This window comes from Asterias rubens, chromosome 15 (assembly GCF_902459465.1).
Source record: "Asterias rubens chromosome 15, eAstRub1.3, whole genome shotgun sequence".
Taxonomy (NCBI): domain Eukaryota; kingdom Metazoa; phylum Echinodermata; class Asteroidea; order Forcipulatida; family Asteriidae; genus Asterias; species Asterias rubens.
The window spans coordinates 9,762,251-9,786,313 of NC_047076.1; the positions used below are offsets into that span (position 1 = coordinate 9,762,251).

General features: G+C 41.2%; 1 protein-coding gene across 2 annotated transcripts in view; it reads right to left on the bottom strand.

Moving 5' to 3' along the window:
- Positions 1-3,867: 3,867 nt before the first annotated feature.
- The window catches only part of LOC117300146 (cullin-2-like), a 105,832-nt gene continuing 85,636 nt past the window's right edge, over positions 3,868-24,063 (bottom strand). For both annotated transcript variants that reach the window (XM_033783865.1, XM_033783866.1), the window contains exons 19-22: positions 12,317-12,516; positions 9,738-9,839; positions 6,957-7,073; positions 3,868-6,601 (exon numbers count right to left, since the gene is read on the bottom strand). In XM_033783865.1, the coding sequence (XP_033639756.1) occupies positions 6,473-6,601; positions 6,957-7,073; positions 9,738-9,839; positions 12,317-12,516 (548 nt within the window). In that variant the 3' untranslated portion in view covers positions 3,868-6,472. The remainder of the gene's footprint in view (positions 6,602-6,956; positions 7,074-9,737; positions 9,840-12,316; positions 12,517-24,063) is intronic.

Below are 24,063 nucleotides of genomic sequence, written 5' to 3' on the forward strand. Positions count from 1 at the left end.
CGTGCCAACCCCTATAATCAAACACAGTTTAAAATTTGATGGAGAAAGCTTCCCAAATTAAGATGAAGTTTTCTCTGTGAGTTTTTATTTTTTAACATAAACATCCAGAATAAATGGTGTTATGGTGAGGACAAAAATTGGTGCTTAAAGTAGCAGGCACAGCCACGCATAACAAAAGAATATGTCACAGATTCTCAAGGATCATTTGCTTGTGCTTATTTTGACTTACTATAAGCACACTTGGGTTTCACAGTCAGCACTTCAGAAAATTAGACCTTTCACATGATATCTGTAAATTGCACAAAGCGCATGCGACATTTTGGTTGGCAAAATGAGGTAACATCGCGCCGTTTCGTACACGGCTAATGGCTGCGTGACGCACAACTCTATGCATTTTGCCAACCAATAGGGTCTGTATGCATGTGTGGATGTAATTAGCATACTTCACAGGAAGGACCCATGGTATTAAGCCCATTAATATTATGTGGAACAGCTCTCTTTTTGTAGTGGTCATTCTCACCGTGATCATACCTTTGTGCATTTATTTGGTTCAAGCAAGCTAAGCAATAGATGGGAGCCTAACCAAAGGGTTGCATACAATGAGATTTAAATTAGGCAAGCTAAGCAATAGATGGGAGCCTAACCAAAGGCTTGCATACAATGAGATTTAAATTAGGAAAGCTAAGCAATAGATGGGAGCCAAACCAAAGTCTTGCATACAATGAGATTTAAATTAGGCAGTCTAAGCAATAGATGGGAGCCTAACCAAAGGGTTGCATACAATGAGATTTAAATTAGGCAAGCTAAGCAATAGATGGGAGCCTAACCAAAGGGTTGCATACAATGAGATTTAAATTAGGCAAGCTAAGCAATAGATGGGAGCCTAACCAAAGGGTTGCATACAATGAGATTTAAATTAGGCAAGCTAAGCAATAGATGGGAGCCTAACCAAAGGGTTGCATACAATGGGATTTAAATTAGGCAAGCTAAGCAATAGATGGGAGCCTAACCAAAGGGTTGCATACAATGAGATTTAAATTAGGCAAGCTAAGCAATAGATGGGAGCCTAACCAAAGGCTTGCATACAACGAGATTTAAATTAGGCAAGCTAAGCAATAGATGGGAGCCTAACCAAAGGGTTGCATACAATGAGATTTAAATTAGGCAAGCTAAGCAATAGATGGGAGCCTAACCAAAGGGTTGCATACAATGAGATTTAAGATAGGCAAGCTTAGCAATAGATGGGAGCCTAACCAAAGGGTTGCATACAATGAGATTTAAGATAGGCAAGCTAAGCAATAGATGGGAGCCTAACCAAAGGCTTGCATACAATGAGATTTAAATTAGGCAAGCTAAGCAATAGATGGGAGCCTAACCAAAGGGTTGCATACAATGAGATTTAAATTAGGCAAGCTAAGCAATAGATGGGAGCCTAACCAAAGGCTTGCATACAATGAGATTTAAGATAGGCAAGCTAAGCAATAGATTGGAGCCTAACCAAAGGGTTGCATACAATGAGATTTAAATTAGGCAAGCTAAGCAATAGATGGGAGCCTAACCAGAGGGTTGCATACAATGAGATTTAAGGTAGGCAAGCTAAGCAATAGATGGGAGCCTAACCAAAGGGTTGCATACAATGATATTTAAATTAGGCAAGCTAAGCAATAGATGGGAGCCTAACCAAAGGGTTGCATACAACGAGATTTAAATTAGGCAAGCTAAGCAATAGATGGGAGCCTTACCAAAGGGTTGCATACAACGAGATTTAAATTAGGCAAGCTAAGCAATAGATGGGAGCCTAACCAAAGGGTTGCATACAACGAGATTTAAACTAGGCAAGCTAAGCAATAGATGGGAGCCTAACCAGAGGGTTGCATACAATGAGATTTAAATTAGGCAAGCTAAGCAATAGATGGGAGCCTAACCAAAGGGTTGCATACAATGGGATTTAAATTAGGCAAGCTAAGCAATAGATGGGAGCCAAACCAAAGGCTTGCATACAATGGGATTTAAATTAGGCAAGCTAAGCAATAGATGGGAGCCAAACCAAAGGCTTGCATACAATGAGATTTAAATTAGGCAAGCTAAGCAATAGATGGGAGCCTAACCAAAGGGTTGCATACAATGAGATTTAAATTAGGCAAGCTAAGCAATAGATGGGAGCCAAACCAAAGGCTTGCATACAATGAGATTTAAATTAGGCAAGCTAAGCAATAGATGGGAGCCTAACCAAAGGGTTGCATACAATGAGATTTAAATTAGGCAAGCTAAGCAATAGATGGGAGCCTAACCAAAGGGTTGCATACAATGAGATTTAAGATTGGCAAGCTAAGCAATAGATGGGAGCCTAACCAAAGGCTTGCATACAATGAGATTTAAATTAGGCAAGCTAAGCAATAGATGGGAGCCTAACCAAAGGCTTGCATACAATGAGATTTAAATTAGGCAAGCTTAGCAATAGATGGGAGCCAAACCAAAGGGTTGCATACAATGAGATTTAAATTAGGCAAGCTAAGCAATAGATGGGAGCCTAACCAAAGGGTTGAATACAATGAGATTTAAATTAGGCAAGCTAAGCAATAGATGGGAGCCAAACCAAAGGGTTGCATACAATGAGATTTAAATTAGGCAAGCTAAGCAATAGATGGGAGCCTAACCAAAGGCTTGCATACAATGAGATTTAAATTAGGCAAGCTTAGCAATAGATGGGAGCCAAACCAAAGGGTTGCATACAATGAGATTTAAATTAGGCAAGCTAAGCAAAAGATGGGAGCCTAACCAAAGGCTTGCATACAATGAGATTTAAATTAGGCAAGCTAAGCAATAGATGGGAGCCTAACCAAAGGGTTGCATACAATGAGATTTAAATTAGGCAAGCTAAGCAATAGATGGGAGCCTAACCAAAGGGTTGCATACAATGACATTTAAATTAGGCAAGCTAAGCTATAGATGGGAGCCTAACCAAAGGGTTGCATACAACGAGATTTAAATTAGGCAAGCTAAGCAATAGATGGGAGCCTAACCAAAGGGTTGCATACAATGAGATTTAAATTAGGCAAGCTAAGCTATAGATGGGAGCCTAACCAAAGGGTTGCATACAACGAGATTTAAATTAGGCAAGCTTAGCAATAGATGGGAGCCTAACCAAAGGGTTGCATACAACGAGATTTAAATTAGGCAAGCCAAGCAATAGATGGGAGCCTAACCAAAGGCTTGCATACAACGAGATTTAAATTAGGCAAGCTAAGCAATAGATGGGAGCCTAACCAAAGGGTTGCATACAACGAGATTTAAATTAGGCAAGCTAAGCTATAGATGGGAGCCTAACCAAAGGGTTGCATACAATGACATTTAAATTAGGCAAGCTTAGCAATAGATGGGAGCCAAACCAAAGGGTTGCATACAATGAGATTTAAGATAGGCAAGTAACACATCCAAACAGCCAATGTGTAATGATACATGTAAATGTCTGACTTTGTGTCAACACTCTAATTGTAGATACTCAAATGCTATTTATGACACATTTGTAGACACAATGGGAATTAAAATAATTGAGACTTCAAAATATAACCAACAAGTTTGACTTTAGTGCAGTAACATTTCAGCGCACATTTTACAATTGTATGTACTTTTACATGTAAATAATTGCCTTTTAATTGTTCAACTTTCAGTTGCATACTAAATATTGACTAATTGGGAATTCAATTCACCTTCTTACTAGCAGTTTTAACTCATTTAAAACAAAATGAAAAGTAATGGTCATTCATTTTAAGCCCTGTTCATATAATTGCTTCTCTCCACCCAGGGGTAAATGGGTACCTGTGAGGGCAGAGATGGTTCTTGTGATTGATTTAGCCGAGTAGCGCATATTAATGTTGCACAGAATGCATACTCCCCACCAGAGAGCTGAGATGGTTTAAGGAATGATTTAAGGCCCAGTGACTAGGGGTAACAATGTGAAGCCCTTTGGGATGCCCTCCGGGTGTGAAAAGCGCAATATAAAAACGGGTTATTATTATTATTATTATTATCTTAAACTGCAGGTCAATCTTAAATGCTAAGCAAAGTTTGATGTCACAGTACAAGTCACTATGGTGATACTGTCATCTTATGATGAATTGTACCATGTGCAATAACATACATCAACAAAATGTAGGCAGACGGTTTATTTATTTTAAATTGTTTTTATCATAATATCCTTTTGTTGTAATTTTGGTTACAGTTTCGACTGGTCAGTACATCTGTGGGAACTGTCGAATGGACCAACTTGTCCGTCTTGCAGAACCACTATTGCATGGTGAGGAATCAATAAAAAGTTGATTACATTTGGTGTACATGGTATTACCGCATACCAATATATCTGGTGAACCAAAGGGTGTTATGTTACTAATTATAAAGGGTTTCAATTATGAGCCAAACGGCTTAGAATCAATTAAACAACTTTGGCCAATTTGGAAGTCAGTTCAATGATAAGATATTTCCTGAGGTCAAGACAAATCTGAAATTACAACCAAGATTTACCAAAAGTTTTTTTGTATACAAACTTATTTATATCCATACCAATTTGTTCTCTCGATGTTGATTTAATTGCATAAACATGATAAATGAAGTAGATTATTTTGACTGAATGTAAACATCAACATTTACAACGTAGGAGCATCTTGCCGGGTGGTATAGGATAAGTACGATTCTTTAATTGGAAATATTACATTATCAAGTTTCATGTGGGTGGCAGTAGGTGATGCATCTATAACTGTATTCTTCACTGCTATCCAGAAGGTAGCACAGATATTATTTTTAGGGGTATGTATCTCAAAAATACACTAAGTATGATATTCTGCAGTGAAAACATGTTTTTCCACAAAGCCTTTGACATTAACTACATGTACATGTAAGGGAGCATGGATAAAAAAATGATGTCACCGGCACACACGCGACATGACGCATTCCTTCGTGTGACAACTCAAACAAAAGAAAACCTACCCAGTGTCACACGATTTCTCGCAATCGCCCAGTCTTGGGAAGAATCACTGTATAACAAGGGAAAATGGTGCTGGCCAAATACTACTGTGTAGTACGGTATACCTGAGCTACAGAGCACAAACACTAATCCTTCACTCCTCTGAGGGCTACTTAAGCCCTGCCTTGTCCATGTCATCTGAACAACAGAAGGCACCAACAATAGATGGATAGCACATGACAGTTTTGGAAAGACCACGTGCTGTCACATGTCTGCACGCAAGCGACTGCGTTTATCCATGGTCCCTAATGCACACATTGCAAAATGCAAAGAAATGCTGCCATAGAAACGGGCATTGGATCCAAAGTAGTTGAATACAAACTAGTTACTGAACAAATTCCAATTCTGCTTTGCAGAGAAAAACCTTGCACTGTACATATTGTCCATGTAAAAATTACTGTTGTAAAATGAGAAGTATTATGTCAAAACACATTATTATAAATATCACAATTTTTTTCTACTCCGTTTTATGGAAATTGAAGTTGGTGTTTGATACACAACAAACTCAGAGTGAGGATTTTTAATCATGGAAGTTCAGTCAAATGTAGAAGAGAGCCTGATAGCTGTTGCAGATGAATGACCATTAATAAATACTTCGGACAGTTTCCAGGCTCTCATTGGTCAAAACCCAATCATATGGGGACGTATTAACGGATGATAAAGGACCGGCTTTGGAAAATAGCGAATAAATGGTCCCTAAACCAGCATACATTGTGTGCAACTAGTTTGCGCTTTGCAATGTATATCGCACGCTTAATCATCTTGTAAGTTTCATTGCAACTTCATTACATGCACGTACGCGCTGAAAATGTATCAATTTTGATGTAACAGGTGCGCGCGTATAAACTCATTTGTCCATATATGGTCTTGTGACAGCAACATACTACATGGACGCTGAGCTCATGCGCGCGTTTTACGCACAAAGAACAACTATCGTCCAAACATTTGCCTAATTTGACCCCAATGAGGGCGATGATTCTTTTAAGTCTCAAACTATCAGTAATGTGATTATCACATGAAAGAGATGGGAACCATCGAAAGCTAAAATATGGCCCCTGAACATGTCTGGAAGTATCGCTGAGAGAAAAGTCAATACATTTGGACAGTTTTAGCTGTTTTCTTTAAATAAAAAAAAGGTATTTATTAATGGGAATAACAGTGCGAGGACCCGGTCTTCACTGCGTGGTAATGACCTCGTTTGGTGGCTAGCCCTGTTAACAGACCTTGCCAACCCAGTCATTTACACGCGGTGAAGACCAGGTTCTCGCACTGTTCTAATTCTTAAAGGGCATTTTGTTCCAATTGAATAACATTCACACCAATTCAAATGTGTTAGAATTGCCTTTAGCACCATACCAAGTCCCCTCTCCAGTTGGACAATGCAACACTTTTTGCTCACGAATCAGTGACTTAATCAATGTCTATGATGAAGCTATCATAGGTGGTATACTGTTATGCAATATATGCATACTCATCAGCAGCTGATGTTCGTTCTAAGTACTGCTTGTCAATAAGAATCTCCACACACTTCTTGATCATACTCACACTGGGTGAAAACCGGGCTTTGGCTTGGCTTATCACCTACATGTACATTGAAAACAAACAAATAGGGATTTGTTGGATGTGACAAGAATAGTGACTACAATGGCAGAGGTGTGGGTTCCATCCCAATTAAATAAATAGTATGAACATGTATATGGACTTTTTTTCTGCAGTGTACTCGGGAAAGTGCTTTTACACGTATTGCACAATGGTGTAGGGGAACAACCAAAATAATACTTGGTTAAAAAATTGTAAACGAATGTTGTTTCACGTTGCTTTTTTTTAAACAAAATAAAACGGGGAAAAGTAGACCTGAAATTAACATGACTGTAAAAACTTTCAGCAAAATTCCAAACTATCTGATCCCTGGTAATATGATGAAAAAGACACGTACCTCTTGTATGAGTATCATATGCTTCAGCTGTTTCCGTGCCTTCATGATTCGTACAATGGCAGCCTGGATGTATAACTTACGATCTTCATCAACAGCAAAATGGGTCTGCTCAACCTCCTTCAATCCAAATCAAAACTAGTGTTCATTATATCAGCACATATACAAAAATAAATAGTTATCACAAAAAAGGGTAAAAATGGTTTATGATTCCTGATAATTATGATTGTTTGCAGTTAACACTTTAATGCAAAATAGTAAGCATATTACATGAACAATGTACATGTATAAGGAGCAGCCATGGCGCCACCAGTCGAGTTCTGATCAAATCTAACACCAAAGCGGCTTGAGTTTTTGTTTATTGTGACAGCTGGGGCGTGGTTGCCATGGTTGTTGAATTGATTATACATGTACTCCTGTATGAAGGGTTAGAGAATACCATCATTCCCTGTTGGTTAGCAGACCTGGCAATGGTAGCCATCTTCTCAAGCAGCTGGTGAAATGTAATCATCTTCTACAGTATGTCAATTGTAAGAAGAAAGAAAACTCTGATTTCAAACATTCCCACCAGGTCAAAACGCCATCTGTAGGAGAAGTACAACTCTGATCAAACCTGGGTGGGTGTGGTTCGTAAGCCATGGAAGGCAGCCCACCTAAGAGAAGGGAAACTCGAAGGAGACTTCAAACCCCATATGATCATCGCTCCCACAGCGTGACGTAGGAGTCGCCTTGTGGTTGGCGTCAGGAAGGGCATCCGACTGTGAAACTTTAATCCAATTTTCAAACTATGGCTAGAAATATAAATAGGTGGGGTACAGCCTCAAGTACTCTGTGGGCCATCCCACCAGCCTACGTCAAAACAGGAAGGTGGAGGAGGCCAAGCCGCAGAAATTAATGACAACTACTCACCCGACGTCCTGATGAGAGTTTGAGGGTGGCAACTTTGAACATTGGCAGCATGTCGAGGAGGTCTGGGGAGATGGTGGATGCAATGGTGCGGAGGATGCTGTGTGCAGAAGGAGGTAGTGCAAGGTGGCTAGGTAGGGGTGAGCGGTACAAGTTCTTCTGGATGGGCATTGATGGCGGGAGTGGAGGTGTCGGGATGTTGCTGGCGGAGTGGTGGGTTAACAAGGTGATGGCTGTTCAGCGAGTCAGTGAACGAATCCTAGTGCTGAAGCTACTGGTTGAGAGGAGGGTGTTCAACATTGTCACAGCCTATTGCCCTACAGATCAGGAGGTCACAGGAAGAGAAGGATTCCTTCTGGGATCAGATGGTTAGGGTTGTCTCGAGGCCGACACTGAGAGAGATTGTCATTGTGGGAGGTGATCTCAATGGCCACGTGGGAGTGGCTGGAGATGGTTATGATGGCGTGCCTGGAGGCATGGGTTACGGTGACAGGAATGTTGAGGGAGAGCGGATTCTCAAGTTTGGTGACTCGGTCGGGCTGATGATTTGTATCACATTCTTAAAGGAACACGTTGCTTTGGATCGATCGGGTTGGTCTTTGAAAAAGCGTTTGTTACCGTTTGTTATCAAATGCATATGGTTAGAAAGATGTTGTAAAAGTAGAATACAATGATCCACACAAACATGCCTCAAAATTACATGGTTTTCCTTTTACATCGTCGGATAACAACGTCCGCCATTTATGGGAGTCAAATTTCTGACTCCCATAAATGGCCGACTGTGTTAGTTCGCAAAGTAAAAGGAAAACCACGCTATTTCGAGGCAAATTTGTGTGGATCATTGTATTCTACTTTTACAACATCTTTCTAACCATATGCATTTGATAACAAACGGTTACAAACGCTTTTTCAAAGACCAACTCGACCGATCCAAGGCAACGTGTCAGCAAAGCCGTCGGCCGCCATCTTGCATTTTCACTGGGCTTGTACAACATCGACAACAGCATTTGGAATAGTTGATTGGTACTGCATGTGTAGTACGTACTGCACTTTTTGTTAATTGATCGCTGACGCCTTGGGTGAAGACTAGTTCATACATACCATCTGCGTAGTGGTTGAGTTGACGGCGAGTTGACGACACATATATTTTCTCCGGTCAGATGAAATACACAGCGCCGGAAATCTCTTTTCAAGAAATATTGTTTTTTTTTCGGCCAGATGAAACATGGAGCGCCAGGAAAATTCAGGAAAATTTGAAAAAGCCGGAGCTCCGGCAATAGCCATAAAAAAACTGGCATCCCTGTTTAGGCTGTCAGTGTCCTGTAGGAGATGCGAGGTGATGGTCCATGGCCGGAGGAGAAGCGGGTTTGGAGATCTGTGGCGACACGTATCAGATGGTGGACTGGTTTTGCTACCTTAGTGACATGCTGGACATGCCTTTAAACCGACATGATGATTTATTAGTTGATTGGCTGCTTAGCTATCATTCTGTAAGCTTTTGTTTAAGGGGAATTTAAAAGCGCCACTCTATTACTATTTGAACTTTTTACTAGAGAATAAATGACACATCATAAGCACACAATATAAAAAACTTTAATCAAGAAAATAGGTGTAAGCTTAAGTAGTATACATTCTAGAAATGCTTTAACATCTTAAAATACACAAAACATTACAACTGCTTCTGTGACATCAGCACAATGATATGTTCAGGATGGTTTGGTGATTTATTCATGTATGAATTTGATATCTGCATTGTTTTGTTAATCTACAGGCAACTTGGAGAGTAGGGACTTAAGTTCTGATAAATACATCAGTTGTAACACGTTCTAAGTAAAAAATGACTTTCAACAACACTAAAGATATGACCAGAAAACATACCTGAGGTGTGTCTTTTTGTACTGCAGCAGTAATTTTGAATTTAGTTCTCTTATTGCTGTATCCATTATTGATTGTGTAGTGTGTGGTTGCAGTCAGATCACCCTGTAATAAAATACAAAACATTCTATTCAATTGTAACACATAAAAGCTACTTGTGACGTTTTTTTGCAGTAGTCAAGGGCCCCACTTAGACCAACAGTAAACAATTTCTGCTCATTTGTTTCAGTTTGTTAAAGGCTATTGTGATAAAAATTGTAGTTGAAGGTAACTTTTCCTTTTATATTAAATAAACTGTATATCATCCTAGGATTGGGTGACATCTCGTTATAATCGAAAATCGTGATAATATTTCTTAAACGATTACCGTTTCGTCTTGCAAGTTGCGGTTTTGATGAAGTATCACGATGTCTTCACTAATTGAGCCGTCTTGCAAACACAAAGGGCTGTTTCAAATAAATATATACAGTAGTCCCAAAACCAACCGCAAGATTCCCCGGTTGATCTCAAAATTACATGGTTTCTTTGTCAAAAAAAACCATCAAAGACTCAAGCTCCCAGGCGATCTCCCACAGACACTACAGAAGTAACACAATGTATCATTTACCTCCCATGTGTGTGTGCCACAAAATGCACACATTATTTGAATCATATTTCACAAACCACAACCCATCAGTACTGTTGTAGTCACCTCATGTGCATTATGGATGCTTATTGGTTAGCTAGAATGAAATGGGTGGGATCTAGCTAAATATGCATAATGTAAACACAGTCTAGCCTTGCTGAAGGCAGTCGAATTATTCACTCCGAAAAAAGGCCGCCGCTGTATAAAAACCCACCCGTATTCACTGTGCGTAACATCACACGACACGATGCCCCCGTACACTATCCGCATGCGGAGGCCGTCAGGCCGACAGCCTTGTAGGGTCTGTGTTGAAGCCACTGCCCTCATTAATATAATAAGCGAAGAGTTCCCTCTCTTCTCATTACCATAATGCCCGCGAAAGACTAGACATGTCTACATCACACACAACCACGCATGATAGGCATGCGTGATTGGACGTCAAAATGAATAATTAATTTGCCTCACATCCTGTGTTGTCTGATAGGTCTGACGAAAGATATACATATTCATGAGCTGCATACTAGCATATTCGAGAGCCCCCCCAATTTTTTCCAACATTTTTTCAACACATTAAACCCGGAAGTTACAGACCCGACAAGGCTGTCGGCCTGACGGCCTCCGCATGCGGTTAGTGGTACGAGTGCGGATGACTTGTGTGCACAGTATTCGTACGATGTGACTGTGTGTACGGGTGGGTCATGCTGTGTGATCGCACGCACCACGCACAGGGTATACGGGTGGGTTTACAGCGACGTCTTTTTGGAGCGAAGAGTGCGACTGCCTTGAGCAAGGCTAAACACAGTCATGCACAGTAGACACTTTAAAAGACACTTTATGTGTGTGTAATATAAATCTATGGTGTATTTGAAAGGCCATGTTTTCACACCATGGGTAGACAGTACAACCCACCTCGATTTGTAACTATTATAAAGAATTAAAATCGGTAGTTATAAGATGTCAAAATTTTAGACTTCAAATATAAATCATAGTATAATCGAATATCAATACAAACCACAAAGTTTTACAATCAAATATTGCAATACTTTTTTTGACGATACATCGTGAGATAATTAAAGCAATATCGCCCAAGCTTAATCATCACAAAGGTCTTGGTCAGTGCCCGAGTTGGTTGAGTATTGTTTGGGTCAGTGCCTTGATTGTTTGAGTATTGTTTGGGTCAGTGCCTTGATTGATTGAGTAGTGTTTGGGTCAGTGCCTTGATTGATTGAGTATTGTTTGGGTCAGTGCCTTGATTGATTGAGTATTGTTTGGGTCAGTGCCTTGATTGGTTGAGTATTGTTTGGGACAGTGCCTTGATTGGTTGAGTATTGTTTGGGTCAGTGCCTCAATTGGTTGAGTATTGTTTGGGACAGTGCCTTGATTGGTTGAGTATTGTTTGGGTCAGTGCCTCAATTGGTTGAGTATTGTTTGGGTCAGTGCCTTGATTGTTTGAGTATTATTTTGGTCAATGTCAACTATCCTCAGATAATTGCTTGTGATAAGTGCACCAAGCATGCAGTGTTAGACCATACACCAGTGTAAAGCACCAAGCATGCAGTGTTTGACCATACACCAGTGTAAATCACCAAGCATGCAGTGTTTGACCATACACCAGTGTAAAGCAACAAGCATGCAGTGTAAGACCATACACCAGTGTAAAGCACCAAGCATGCAGTGTTTGACCATACACCAGTGTAAAGCACCAAGCATGCAGGGTTTGACCATACACCAGTGTAAAGCACCAAGCATGCAGTGTAAGACCATACACCAGTGTAAAGCACCAAGCATGCAGTGTTTGACCATACACCAGTGTAAAGCACCAAGCATGCAGTGTTTGACCATACACCAGTGTAAAGCACCAAGCATGCAGTGTTAGATCATACACCAGCGTAAAGCACTGTGCAAAGCTAAACATCTAAAAAAGTTATTTCTAATTAAATAAAAATGATGATTTAACCTCTGGTTCATGGTCCACCAGCTTGACGTCTACCAGTGACTGTATTGTTCTCTGTAGTTCCTTTTCACTTAATTGAGTGCTTTCTAGTAGCTCATTGTAGCGTAGACAGGACTGGCTGTTGAACTGCAGTAACACAGCCATCTGAAATGTTGTTGCAGTAACAATGTAGGACTTTTTCAGATAGTTCAGTTTGAGTTCACCTGAGGCATTGATAAAATAAAATAATAAAACAAATGAATGCAAGTAGGGAACACCGTACTTCTTCCTGATAAGACGCGTCTTATTTGGCTGTCAAATGTCAAACAAAAATCACTGGGCCTATCTTCAGATGCGCCCTATCATACCGATAAGTTCATTGTGATGATTTCTTCTTGAAATCTGACATTTATAAGGCCAAACTAGAGGTACATGTACAGTTTTTGTTTACTACAAAAACAAGGTGTTCGTGGTGAGTGAGTGAATGAATTGGTGACAACACTTTACCTCATCAATCCAATGACTGGTTAAGGAGTTATGATTTTTTTACAAATTAAACACCAACTTCCGGTTTGCATCGGATAAAAGGTCAAATAGGGGTTACTTTTTATGTAGCGCGTGATAAGTTTATTAAGACCTTTTAAATGATGGATGGGTTGTAAAAATCCAATATTTGGTTTAGAAGTTATGATTTTTTCAAATATAAAGTTTCAACTTCCGTTTTGAACTGGAAGGTACTGTCAAATGAGGTCACACTTGGTAGCGTTGGTGATGTCTTTTGAGTTCTTTCTTTTGACGTATAGATGATAAAAATCAAATCATGTGGTTTAGGATTTTTTTATTTTTCAAACATATCAATTTCCAACTTTAACTGGAAGTCAAGGTCAAACAGGGTCGCATACTGTATAGCACGTGATAAGTCTATTAAGACCTTTCAGATGATGCATAGATTCCAAAAATCCAATGTATGGTTCAGATGTTATGATTTTTTTCAAATATAAAATTTAAACATCCGGTTTGAACCGGAAGACAATTTTTTCAGGTCACAAATTATAGCATTAGTAATGTTTTTCAAAGCCTTATCTGACGACGTTCAGATAATAAACAACTAATTTCTGGTTCTGGAGTAATATTTTTTCAAATAATTAACTGCACCTTCCTGTTTAACTGGAGGTCAAGGTTTAATAGTCAATGTTGTGTATCGTTTCTTAAGTTGTTACATACCTACCCAATGACGTATAAATATATAAAAAATCAAATGTGTGGTTGTGAAATTATTTTTCTTTGACCAATTATTTTCAACCTCCGGTTTGAACAAGAAGCCAAGTTTAAACTGATTTCATTTGTGTAGATCCTGACTAGTTCATTTAAACCTTTCAGCTGATGTATGACTTGTAAGCATTTTATAATTATGTGATGGACTATCTGAAGGTGTATAATGTATCTTATAACATCAATGCAAATGTATTCCTACTTGTAGTTTTGGTGCGAGACGTTGTTCATTATTACTCAACTATTGCGATTCACCACGATTCACTTAGCGCTCGATGTTACTAAAAACGTTACAGCGCCCTCTTTCGCTGGACTAAAGAGAGCACTTTTGGGAATTCCCCCAAAAAACACGGCGCTTGCATGCACTGCATAGCGTACATAGCGTGCGTTGTTGATCAAAATGGGGTAAACGCGTGGGTCAACAGGTGCCTTGACGTCCCTTTTCGACTGATGTAAAGGTCCAAATGTTATTTCTGTGCAAAAGATTGAGCGGGATTGCTGTTTTACAATCTGAAACAAAAATTACGTTGAAATGATCAGTAGTTTTAAAAACATGAATACGATAAGATTTTATGAAATTTTCAACTTTCGTTTGGCACTAGAAGTATTAAAAATATTTTACGTGTTCTGTGAAGCATTTGTCCAACTTTTAATGATCTATCCGATGATGTGTAGATTGTCAAAATCCGAATCATAGTTTTTGAGTTATGATTTTTACAAATATTAAACTTTGATCTAACTTAATTCAATTCCCGATGACGTCATAATGACGTAATTAAGTATGTGTTGTCTTGACACTGAGGTTCAATTATGTGTTGAGTTTCAACATTCCATTCAATCTCAATCTTGAGTTATTCCGTAGAAAAGCTTGAAAACCCGAAGGTGAACTTCGACCCAGGGTAACGACCCGGATGCTAAGGTCGTACGATTTTGGCGTTAACTTTTCAAATGTTGCCCCAGTCTTGGTCTATCAGATGCGAAAACTTTGAACATCATAGCTTTCATATTCGTTGAAATACAGCAAAACGAAAATGGTCCCTTTTCAACTTTAAAAACCTTGTAATTTGACACCTAATGACGTCATCATGACGTAATGAAAACTGTGCCGTCTTCGTATTGAGGTTCAATTTTCTGATGAGTTTCAAGGTTCAGTTTGGCTTGAATCTTGAGTTATGCTGTAGAGAAGAGTTGACGGTGAAGAAGAAGGAAGATGGAGAAGAAAAAAAAACAGAGCAATAACAATAGGTGTTCGTGCTGAAATGCACGACCACCTAATAATACCTTGATTTTGTCCAGGATAATTTGACTTGTTATAATTTTTCCTCATATAAAACCTGCACTGTTCATGTTGTGTAGTTTAACCATGCTTTGATGAATGTACCGCCACCAAAGAACTAAGTGACTACCTTGCTGCTGCCCGCAAAAATAACAATAATAATAATAATAACTAGACATAGTGTTTTTTGTTAATTACAAAAACACGGTGTTCGGTTGGACGTTACGTGATGACGTAGTTCAAAAACATTGAACCATAAAGATGTTTTTTATACAATGTGTCGTTATTTTATAGTTAAACTTGTATCACACTTTTGAACGCCTTGTTTCTTCACAAATGCAATAATTATGTTTGTGTGAGATTGGCATCAGTTTTTTTGTTTGCAACTTATGAAAGCCCTTTAAAAATCTAGCTCACCCCTGCACTTGATGCTGTACACAGATTTGATAATCAACAGCGCCCTCTTTGGTGGGCAAAAAGAGAGCGCTGTTGGGAATTCCCCCAAAAACTTTTGCGCCATATGATTTTTACACATTTTATTGTTATTTAATACCTGATGACGTCATTATGACGTAATTAGGCCTGTGTTGTCTTAAAAATACTAGGGTTCAACTATCTATTGAGTTTCAAGGTTCAAATCGATCTCAATCTTGAGTTATGCCGTAGATAAGCTCAAAAGTTGTTTTTTTTATGAAAAAAACACGAAGGCGAACTTTGACCCGACCTTCGACCCGGAAGTTAAGGTCGTACGATTTTAGCGTTAACTTTTCAAATGTTGTCCAAGTCTTTATCTATCCGATGCCCAAGTATGAACATCATAGCTTTTATATTTGTTGAGATACAGCAACAAGCAAAAGGTAATTTTTTAACATTAAAAACCCTGTCATGACGTCATCAATGACGTCATCATTCCAAAAAAGTGGCAGTTTTATCAACTCACTGATGCCTATACTGTACATAGGAAGTTTTAAGTTTATACAAGCTTAACTTTTGTTTAAAAGCTCAAAAGTTGTTTTTTGATGGAAAAAAACGAATAAAAAAGAACGAATGCGAACTTTGACCCAGGGTAACGACCCGGAAGTTAAGGTCGTACGATTTTTGCATTAACTTTTCAAATGTTGCTTAAGTCTTAAACTATCTGATGCCTAAGTATGAACATCATAGCTGTTATAATCGTTGAGATACAGCAACAAGCAAATGATCATTTTTGAACATTAAAAACCCTGTCATGACGTCATCAATGACGTCATCATTCCAAAAAAGAGGCGGTTTCATCTAATCACTATTACCTATGTACATAGTAAGTTTTAAGTTTGTACAAGCTTTACTTTTGTTTAAAAGCTCAAAAGTTGTTTTTTGATGAAAAAACACGAATCAAAAAACACGAAGGCGAACTTTGACCCAGGGTAACGACCCGGAAGTTAAGGTCGTACGATTTTGGCGTTAACTTTTCAAATGTTTTCCAAGTCTTTATCTATCCGATGGCCAAGTATGAACATCATAGCTTTTATATTCGTTGAGCTACAGCAACAAGCAAATGGTCATTTTTTAACATTAAAATCCCTGTCATGACGTCATCAATGACGTCATCATTCCAAAAAAGTGGCGGTTTCATCAACTCACTGGTGCCTATGTACATAGTAAGTTTTAAGTTTATACAAGCTTAACTTTTGTTTAAAAGCTCAAAAGTTGTTTTTTGATGAAAAAAAAACGAATAAAAAAACGACCGGAAGTTAAGGTCATACGATTTTGGCGTTAACTTTTCAAATGTTGTCCAAGTCTTTATCTATCTGATCCCCAAGTATGAACATCATAGCATTCATATTCGTTGAGATACAGCGAAAAGCAAATGTCGTTTTTCAACTTTAAAAACCTTGCCATGACGTCATCAATGACGTCATCATTCCCAAAAAGTGGCGGTTTCGTCTACTCACTATTGCCTATGTACATAGTAAGTTTTAAGTTTGTACAAGCTTTACTTTTGTTTAAAATTGCTGGAGAAGGTTCGCAGGGAAAGAAGAACGCGAGGAAAAAAAAAAAACAGAACAATAACAATAGTTGTTCGGCTGTTGGCCGAACACCTAATAAAAACGCAATCTTTGAAAAGGAGGACCTTTTCCACATTCGCGCAAGCTGCCATTTTTTTTTACGGAGAAAGCGTACGCTAGAAGGCATTTCGACTGGGCACGGACTGACGGACGGACGGATGGACGGACACAATTGGGTATTACATAGGCTCGCATTCTGCTAAAGCAGCTCGCCAAAAATCGTAATAATAATAAACAAAAAATATGTTTTATTTACCATCGTGATTACAAAATAGCATTCGTCTGCACGATAACATTCCCTTTAGTGAGTGTTCTTATATCATCACAGTGATCCCTGTATGTGTTGATGTACAAGAAGTGAATGGGATCCTAACACAGAAAAACAGTTTGCGATCCGTCAAGCCTGCGTTATTTGTCATGTTGCATCTTGTACAACGTTGCGCCACAAACGTTGAGCATAACAAATATTTTGTTAGTAATTTGGGGTACTGTGTCTTGTCTGCTGAGCGTCTTATCCGCAGGAAATTACAGTAGTTCTTTTAATAACTACTGTAAAATAATTTATTAAATTGAAAAATAAAAAGAAAATTAACATACAAAAACACATTTACACTGAAATAGATTTCCTTGAGTATTATCATCTGCATACATGTAAGGGAAACCTTTGGATAAAAGTCTCATTTTTCTGAGTGCCATAACAAAATCATTTTCTAAGTTCTAAGTTCTCTAAGAACAAACTCTACCTGGAAAGTAGATACACACATGGTGTTACCGCAAACCAAAAAACCAAATTTACATGTATACTGATCCCTCACCATGTATGCCTCTAATCCTATTTAAAATTATTTTTACTATATGTAATAATATTAACAATAATAATAATAAATACTTGTAATGCACACATATGTACATGTACTTGTTATACTCCGGTAACAAACTAAAGTTTGATTGGTCGAGAACCAATCACGTGACGTGCAACAAATTTCTCCCCACAGTAGTATGGATGGGGTTTACGAACGAATACTTACCGGTAGAATCGAATTACTAATTTGCATAGACTCGCACCGAGGATAGGAGGTGGGTATCACGGTGCTACTGCATGTTTTCTGGGGGTGTAGGACCCAGGCGCACTCCTAAGTTCAGAAAACGCCTCGCGGACCCTAGGCCTGATTAAGGTCCATGCCCGAATGAATGGAGGTTTCGTCTCCATGGGTGAACAAAACTTAAGTATTGTTAGCACTCTATTATATGGAAAAATCACCCATCAGAGTGAACCCTGACGAGGTGGAGCTTGTTCTGGCTTCACAGCTCGGCTGGCTGCCTGTAACACAACTCGACCTGCTCTCCCATCCACCTGCAGAACGTCCTTCAGGTAGCAGTCGGAGAACATGGAAGGGCTCTTTCAGAAAACCGACCTTGTGATATCCTTCATGGGGACACCTTTAAAGAAAGTCCATGAGGGAAAACACCCCCGCATCTCGTGGGGATGAACCGGACCAGTGGCCGCAGGCCACCCGCCCTACACTGAACGAACAGCCGTGATTATCCGACATGCCATCATATCGCGAGACGTCGGTCGGAATAGTGGAACCGTGGACACAAACAGTTGTTCGTGGCCGGTTCGGATTGACTTTGTGCAGGTTGAAGAACCACCTTACCTTATGCCCGTACAGGGCACCAAAGTCTGTCGGTCGTGACCTTTAAGGTCGGGGACAAATCTGCAGTAGGTATTAGGCAGACTGCGTCCAGCTGACACTGTAAGGGAGTGGAGTTCACTTTGTTGGCAAGGCTTAGCAACTGCTACCAAAAAAGCCACCTTGACTGTATGAAAATCGTCTCGGGTGCCATTTTCTCCCTCGGGTGTACAAAAATGCCATGGACCCCGTCACAGCAAGAAAAAATTGTAATATACCAACCCTGCTGGGTGTTCAAGGCGCAGATATGGCTTGGTCGATACTTGTACATTGCTCCCCACGATTTTATCGGAATTGATTGAAGTCAGCAATGCCTAATTTTTTGCTGATGGACCCCAAAAATAAATAAAAATTGTCAGAGCGAAAGTTGACAATCATTTTAAATGTTTTGTCCTGGTAAACAAAATTATAACTCAGTTGTACATGTATAATTTCACTAAATATTAATAAAACAATTTTTTTTTCAATTATTCAGTTTTCAAATGAAAGTTTATAACTTCCTTGACAAAAAGAAATTGACTGAAAACACTAGACACACATTTTGATGTAAAACTTGACATGTTTTGAACTATTTATTCTATATGTACATGTATACTCTTGCTTTTATTTAATTCACCATAACACAAGTCTGTGTCTATCAAATTGGGTAAGTTAATATGTTTTATTAAAGAAAGCACCAAATAAAACTAAATATTTCGCTAGGTATTTTGTGGACACTTCATACATTTTTATTTGTTGGTGTTGGCATAGAGCAAGGAACAGAAGGAGTTACAACTTCAGTCTTAATCCCCGAAGCTCAAATTAATCTGATTAGTGTTGCATCAACCTCCAGTGGAAACACTATGGATGTGAACCGCAGCGCCTGTAAAAGGCTGTACACATTCCGACCGCAGCGAGCTCTTTGTACCCCATGTGTGTTACCGCCTTTCGCTGTCGTCGCTGGTATCAGGTCGTTTTCCATTCATAGTTATTGGAGTGGTAAAGTAGTAACACACAAGTTCAACGCGTGCACAGTAAACAATGTCAGCCACGTTGCATGCGCACAATGCTACATTAGAAACTGTAGACTTTGAGCTTTTGACTGAATTTTGAAGCAAACAAATCGGCCTTTCCTGTGATGAATTATGACATTTGTTAGGTTTTGCTGATCGGGAAAATTATGAAATATGTGGTATTGATTGTTTTATCATGAACAGAATGTCGGTGGTCTCCGGCCGTTGAAAACGAATTGAGATTGTTTGCAAACGCTTTTCCTAGTGGGGGATATGCATTTGAGCTTTTAGACACAATTAGACACAAACTGACAAAGGGGAATATAACTTTTAGACAATTTCGCGAGGATATTTTTGGTTGAGAAAATTGAGAGAGCCATAATTATTAAACTGATTTTATGTTTGTTATATAAGATTATTACAAACAGGGTATTTCCTGTTGCATTTTTTTTTGCCAAAATCATTGAAATGTCGTTACTAATGGCTTAAAATCATTCTTGCCGTATGCCATTGGTTGAGAACGACGCTTGAACGCAATGCAATCTGTGTATTTTTTTTACTGTGGCGTAACCACAGACATATATTCCCCCCCCCCCCCCACAATAGTGTGGGACGAGTCTATGATTGATACTTACCCAAATAGCAACTACTTGTGCATATTTCATAGCCGACAGGCTAATTCGCTAGAAAAATTGACAACCAGAGGGCGCCCTCTCGCGCCCACCCAGCATGCTACGCAGTAGCTCCGCCAAATACGTCCTTCTTTTTCTCATCTTACAGGTAACCCTGAACACGAGCCGTTAGTGTCTGTTTATATATGACACGACTGTCGTGTTGTCTGTCCTGATGAGGACCGCACGGTTCCTGACCTCGGTTTGGAAAAGCCGTAGGGCATTGATGACCGCCTGGAGCTCCAAGATGTTGCTGTGTTGGGACTTGAAGAACTTGTCCCACACCCCAGCTGTCTGCCGTGGGCCCATAGACGCGCCCCAGCCCTTGTTGGATGCGTCGCTTAAGATTGTGACCTGGGGAGCCCTTGGTGGGAACCCAAGGCCGCAGTTTACGTTTTCCTCCTTTTGCCACCATCGCAGATGAGGAAGGATGTGGCTGCTGATTGGCACGAGGATTGATATATAGTCCCTTTTCGGCCTGAAATGTGACAAGAGGTGCAGCTGGAGTGGTCGCATTCGAAGTCGGCACCATGGAACCAGATCTACCAGACTGGCCATGAAGCCCAGAAGTTTTAACCAGGCCCGTGCTGGGGCCGTGGTGGATGATAGGAACAGGTCCAAGCACTGATATAGAGCTGTGATGCGCTCCGTTGTGGGAAAGGCCATGCCGTTCCGAAGGTCGACGACCGCTCCTAGGAAGGTCGGAGACTGGGTTGGTATGAAACGGGATTTCTCTTTGTTTATAATGAAGCCTACAGCCCTCGTCACCTCGCAGGTGGTCTGCAGATAATGGGCTGTTTCCTCTTCCGATCTGCCGACAATCAGCCAGTCGTCCAGGTACATATAGATCATGATATTCCGACGACGTATATAGGCTGCGATTGCTCGTGTGACTCTTGTGAACGCCCTTGGTGACGTTGAGAGTCCAAATGGGAGGGCCGTGAACTCCAGGGTGTGCCCCCGATATCTGAATCGGAGGTATCGGGAGTGCCCCGAAGAGATTGGTATGTGGAGGTAAGCGTCTCTGAGGTCGATTGACGCTGCCCATACCGCCTTGGGTAGCGATTCCAGGATCACTTTTAGTGTTTCCATCCGGAAGCGTCTGATGAACCGATTGAGCGGTTTGAGATTGATTATAGGTCGCCATTCCATAGTTCCCTTTTTTGGCGTAAGAAAGAACGTCGAGAGGAACCCCTGGAACTGTTCTGCGTCCACCACCGGACGCACTGCCTGCTTTTCTAGTAGGGAGGATATCTCCTTCTCTAGAGCCAGGCGCTTTTCCCTGTTCGCCGGAACTGGCGTTTCGCGGACCAGGGTGTCTGACGGAGGGGTGCTCGTGAACTCTAAACAGTAACCGTGTTCTCGCTCCAAGACCCTACGAAATCTCTGAACGGCCTTATCGACCCTACGAAATCTCTGAGACGGCCCCCTACGAAATATCTGAGACGGCCCCCGACGGGTCCCGGTTCGAGGGCCAGAGTCGGAAGCAGGGCGTCACCGCCTCCAACCCCCCCGAGTAGCGAGGAGGGGGAGGGGGCCTACCGTCGCCACGTCCCCTGCCGCCTGTCTGGAAGTTCTGACGGGCAGGCTGGGAGTAGCAGGGTGCCGCTGGGGCAGTGCCGAGGGATGTCCTAGGGGCCTGTTGTTGAGAGGCCTTACAAAAGGCTGGGCGTGGCGTGAAGCCAGCCCTGGTAGCCTTTCTTGCCCCAAGCTTGGCTTTTGGGGCTGCTGGTTTTCGCAGGTTTAGCTTGTCTGCAGTTTTTAAGCGTTTTGCCTCTGTCTCAAGAACCTCTTGGAATTGCCCTCCAAAGAGGTCGTTCCCAAGAAGAGAGATATCCTCTAATTTCTTCTTAGCCCCTTCGTAGGGTTGTACAGTGTCTCAAGTACATTTGTCCTTCTGGAACTGGGGGTCTGGAGCGAAATTCTGGTGAATTGCTCCAGGGACATCCTAAGGCCTTCCTCTAGACAGCGAAAAGCTATGGCTAGCATGTCCGCTGGGGTGGATGCGCCCTCCTCACAGGCGCAGACAATGTATTACGAGAGCAGTAGAAGAAAAGCGTTGGCTTTGGCGCCGAAGCGTGCTGCCTCATTTTCCTCATCTGCTCCTCAAGTCAGGCTTTCCCCTTGTCGGCAATGATTGCCTTAGCTGAGGCTTTACCGCTATCGCTTTGGAGTTTGTCTTTTGCGGTAGACGGTATGGTGGGGACGGTGAAGAAATCTTCACAGTCCTTTTGCGGGTACTGGAAGTAGTTCTTAGACCTTTTGGTATGTGGAATCCATTTCTTTAGAGCGGCTGTGCTTTTGATGCGGTGCACGCAAAGACGGTCTAATGGGAGGGTCGGGAACGGTGTGCTGTGCGTTTCTTCCCCTCCAGTTCTTGTCTTGAAAGAGCGACGGTCCGATGAGTCCCCTGGGGTATCATCAGTCGGTAGCTTGAGTACCCGAACCATGTCCCGTTGCACCAGTCGGAGCTGAGTTTCAAAAGAAGGAAAACTGCCCGGTTCTGTGGGCTCGTCTTCCTCTGAGCGTGCCTCACGTGAGCTCCTCTCCCCCTCGGGCTCCTCCTCAGGTTCCTCCCCATTGGATGCCTCAAGGGTTGATGAAGGGTGCAGCGAGATGGCCGTAGGAGAACCTCTTTGTTGCCATTCACGCCCCGGAGTGCGAGACACCTCCGTCCCACTATCGATTACCTCTGCCAACTGTGGAGGTTCGGTAACGACTGGGGCTGCTCTGATAGGCCCCTGCACAACCAATCCCGGGTCTGGGTCCGGGAAGGTGGATGGTGGGGGAGCCCGCTGTGGGGTGGGTGCTGTCCCCAACCGCTGTTGGGCGATCGTTGCCAATGAAGCGTTGATTGAATCGAACGCCTACATAAAGGCTGATGGGGATATGGTATCCTGTTCTTTCTTCTTCGTTTTGACCTTCAGTGTAGCTGAAGAGTCATCAGAAGAGGAGACTGAACGCTTTTGGTTGGTCTTCTTGACTGAAGCCACGCTGACCAGGAAAAACTCTGAATCAGTCATTGGTATTCCCGAGCAGCGGTCCGTAAATGAGGTGGACTGTGATTCCCTCACGGGCGGGGGACTAGAGCGCCCGGAACGCGAAGATTGGGCCGGAGAAAAATTTAATTCTGAGCCCACTCGCTTTTGTTCAACTGCCTGGGTTAACAGTCCAGAGGATTGTTGAGGTGTAGAGTATCCTGAGGAAATCTTCGCCTGAGGACTGAGTGAAGTTGCAGTCGTTGGCTTCGAGTGTGATGTACTTTTCATGGGTTTACCCTTAGTACTACTCGAGCCCTTAGCTGTGCTCTTTACCATTGTAAATAGGCGTGATATGTTGTGGTAAGTCGCGCACTTCTTATTTACTAATTATTTTAGTAAAAAAATATTATTATTATTATTTTTTTATTTTTTTTATTTATTTATTTATTATTATTATTATTTGGATAATCACGCCAAATAAATAATTGCTAATGCGTTAATATCACGTGGATAGTGATAGGAGACGCTAGGGCATGTATGTGCAGTAGCGCGGTCTTTTTCAATTTTGACTGGTACTGAAGTTCGTCCCTCTTTCCTGGCGGTACTGTGTATGTGGGAAGAAAAAGACCGTCCGGTCGATGTTTCTCACAACAGCTCTCTCAATAGTCCCTCGATCCAAGTCACCGCGGTGTCGAGGAAGGAAAATGGCTGACCATGGAACTTATCGAACGGCCTTACCGGCGTTAACTCCTGGTAGCCCGGGGACTGGCTCAGTTTGAAAACAGACAGGGCAAGGGAGAGGCCAGAGGCCAGTATACCCCGTATATGTTTTCGTTT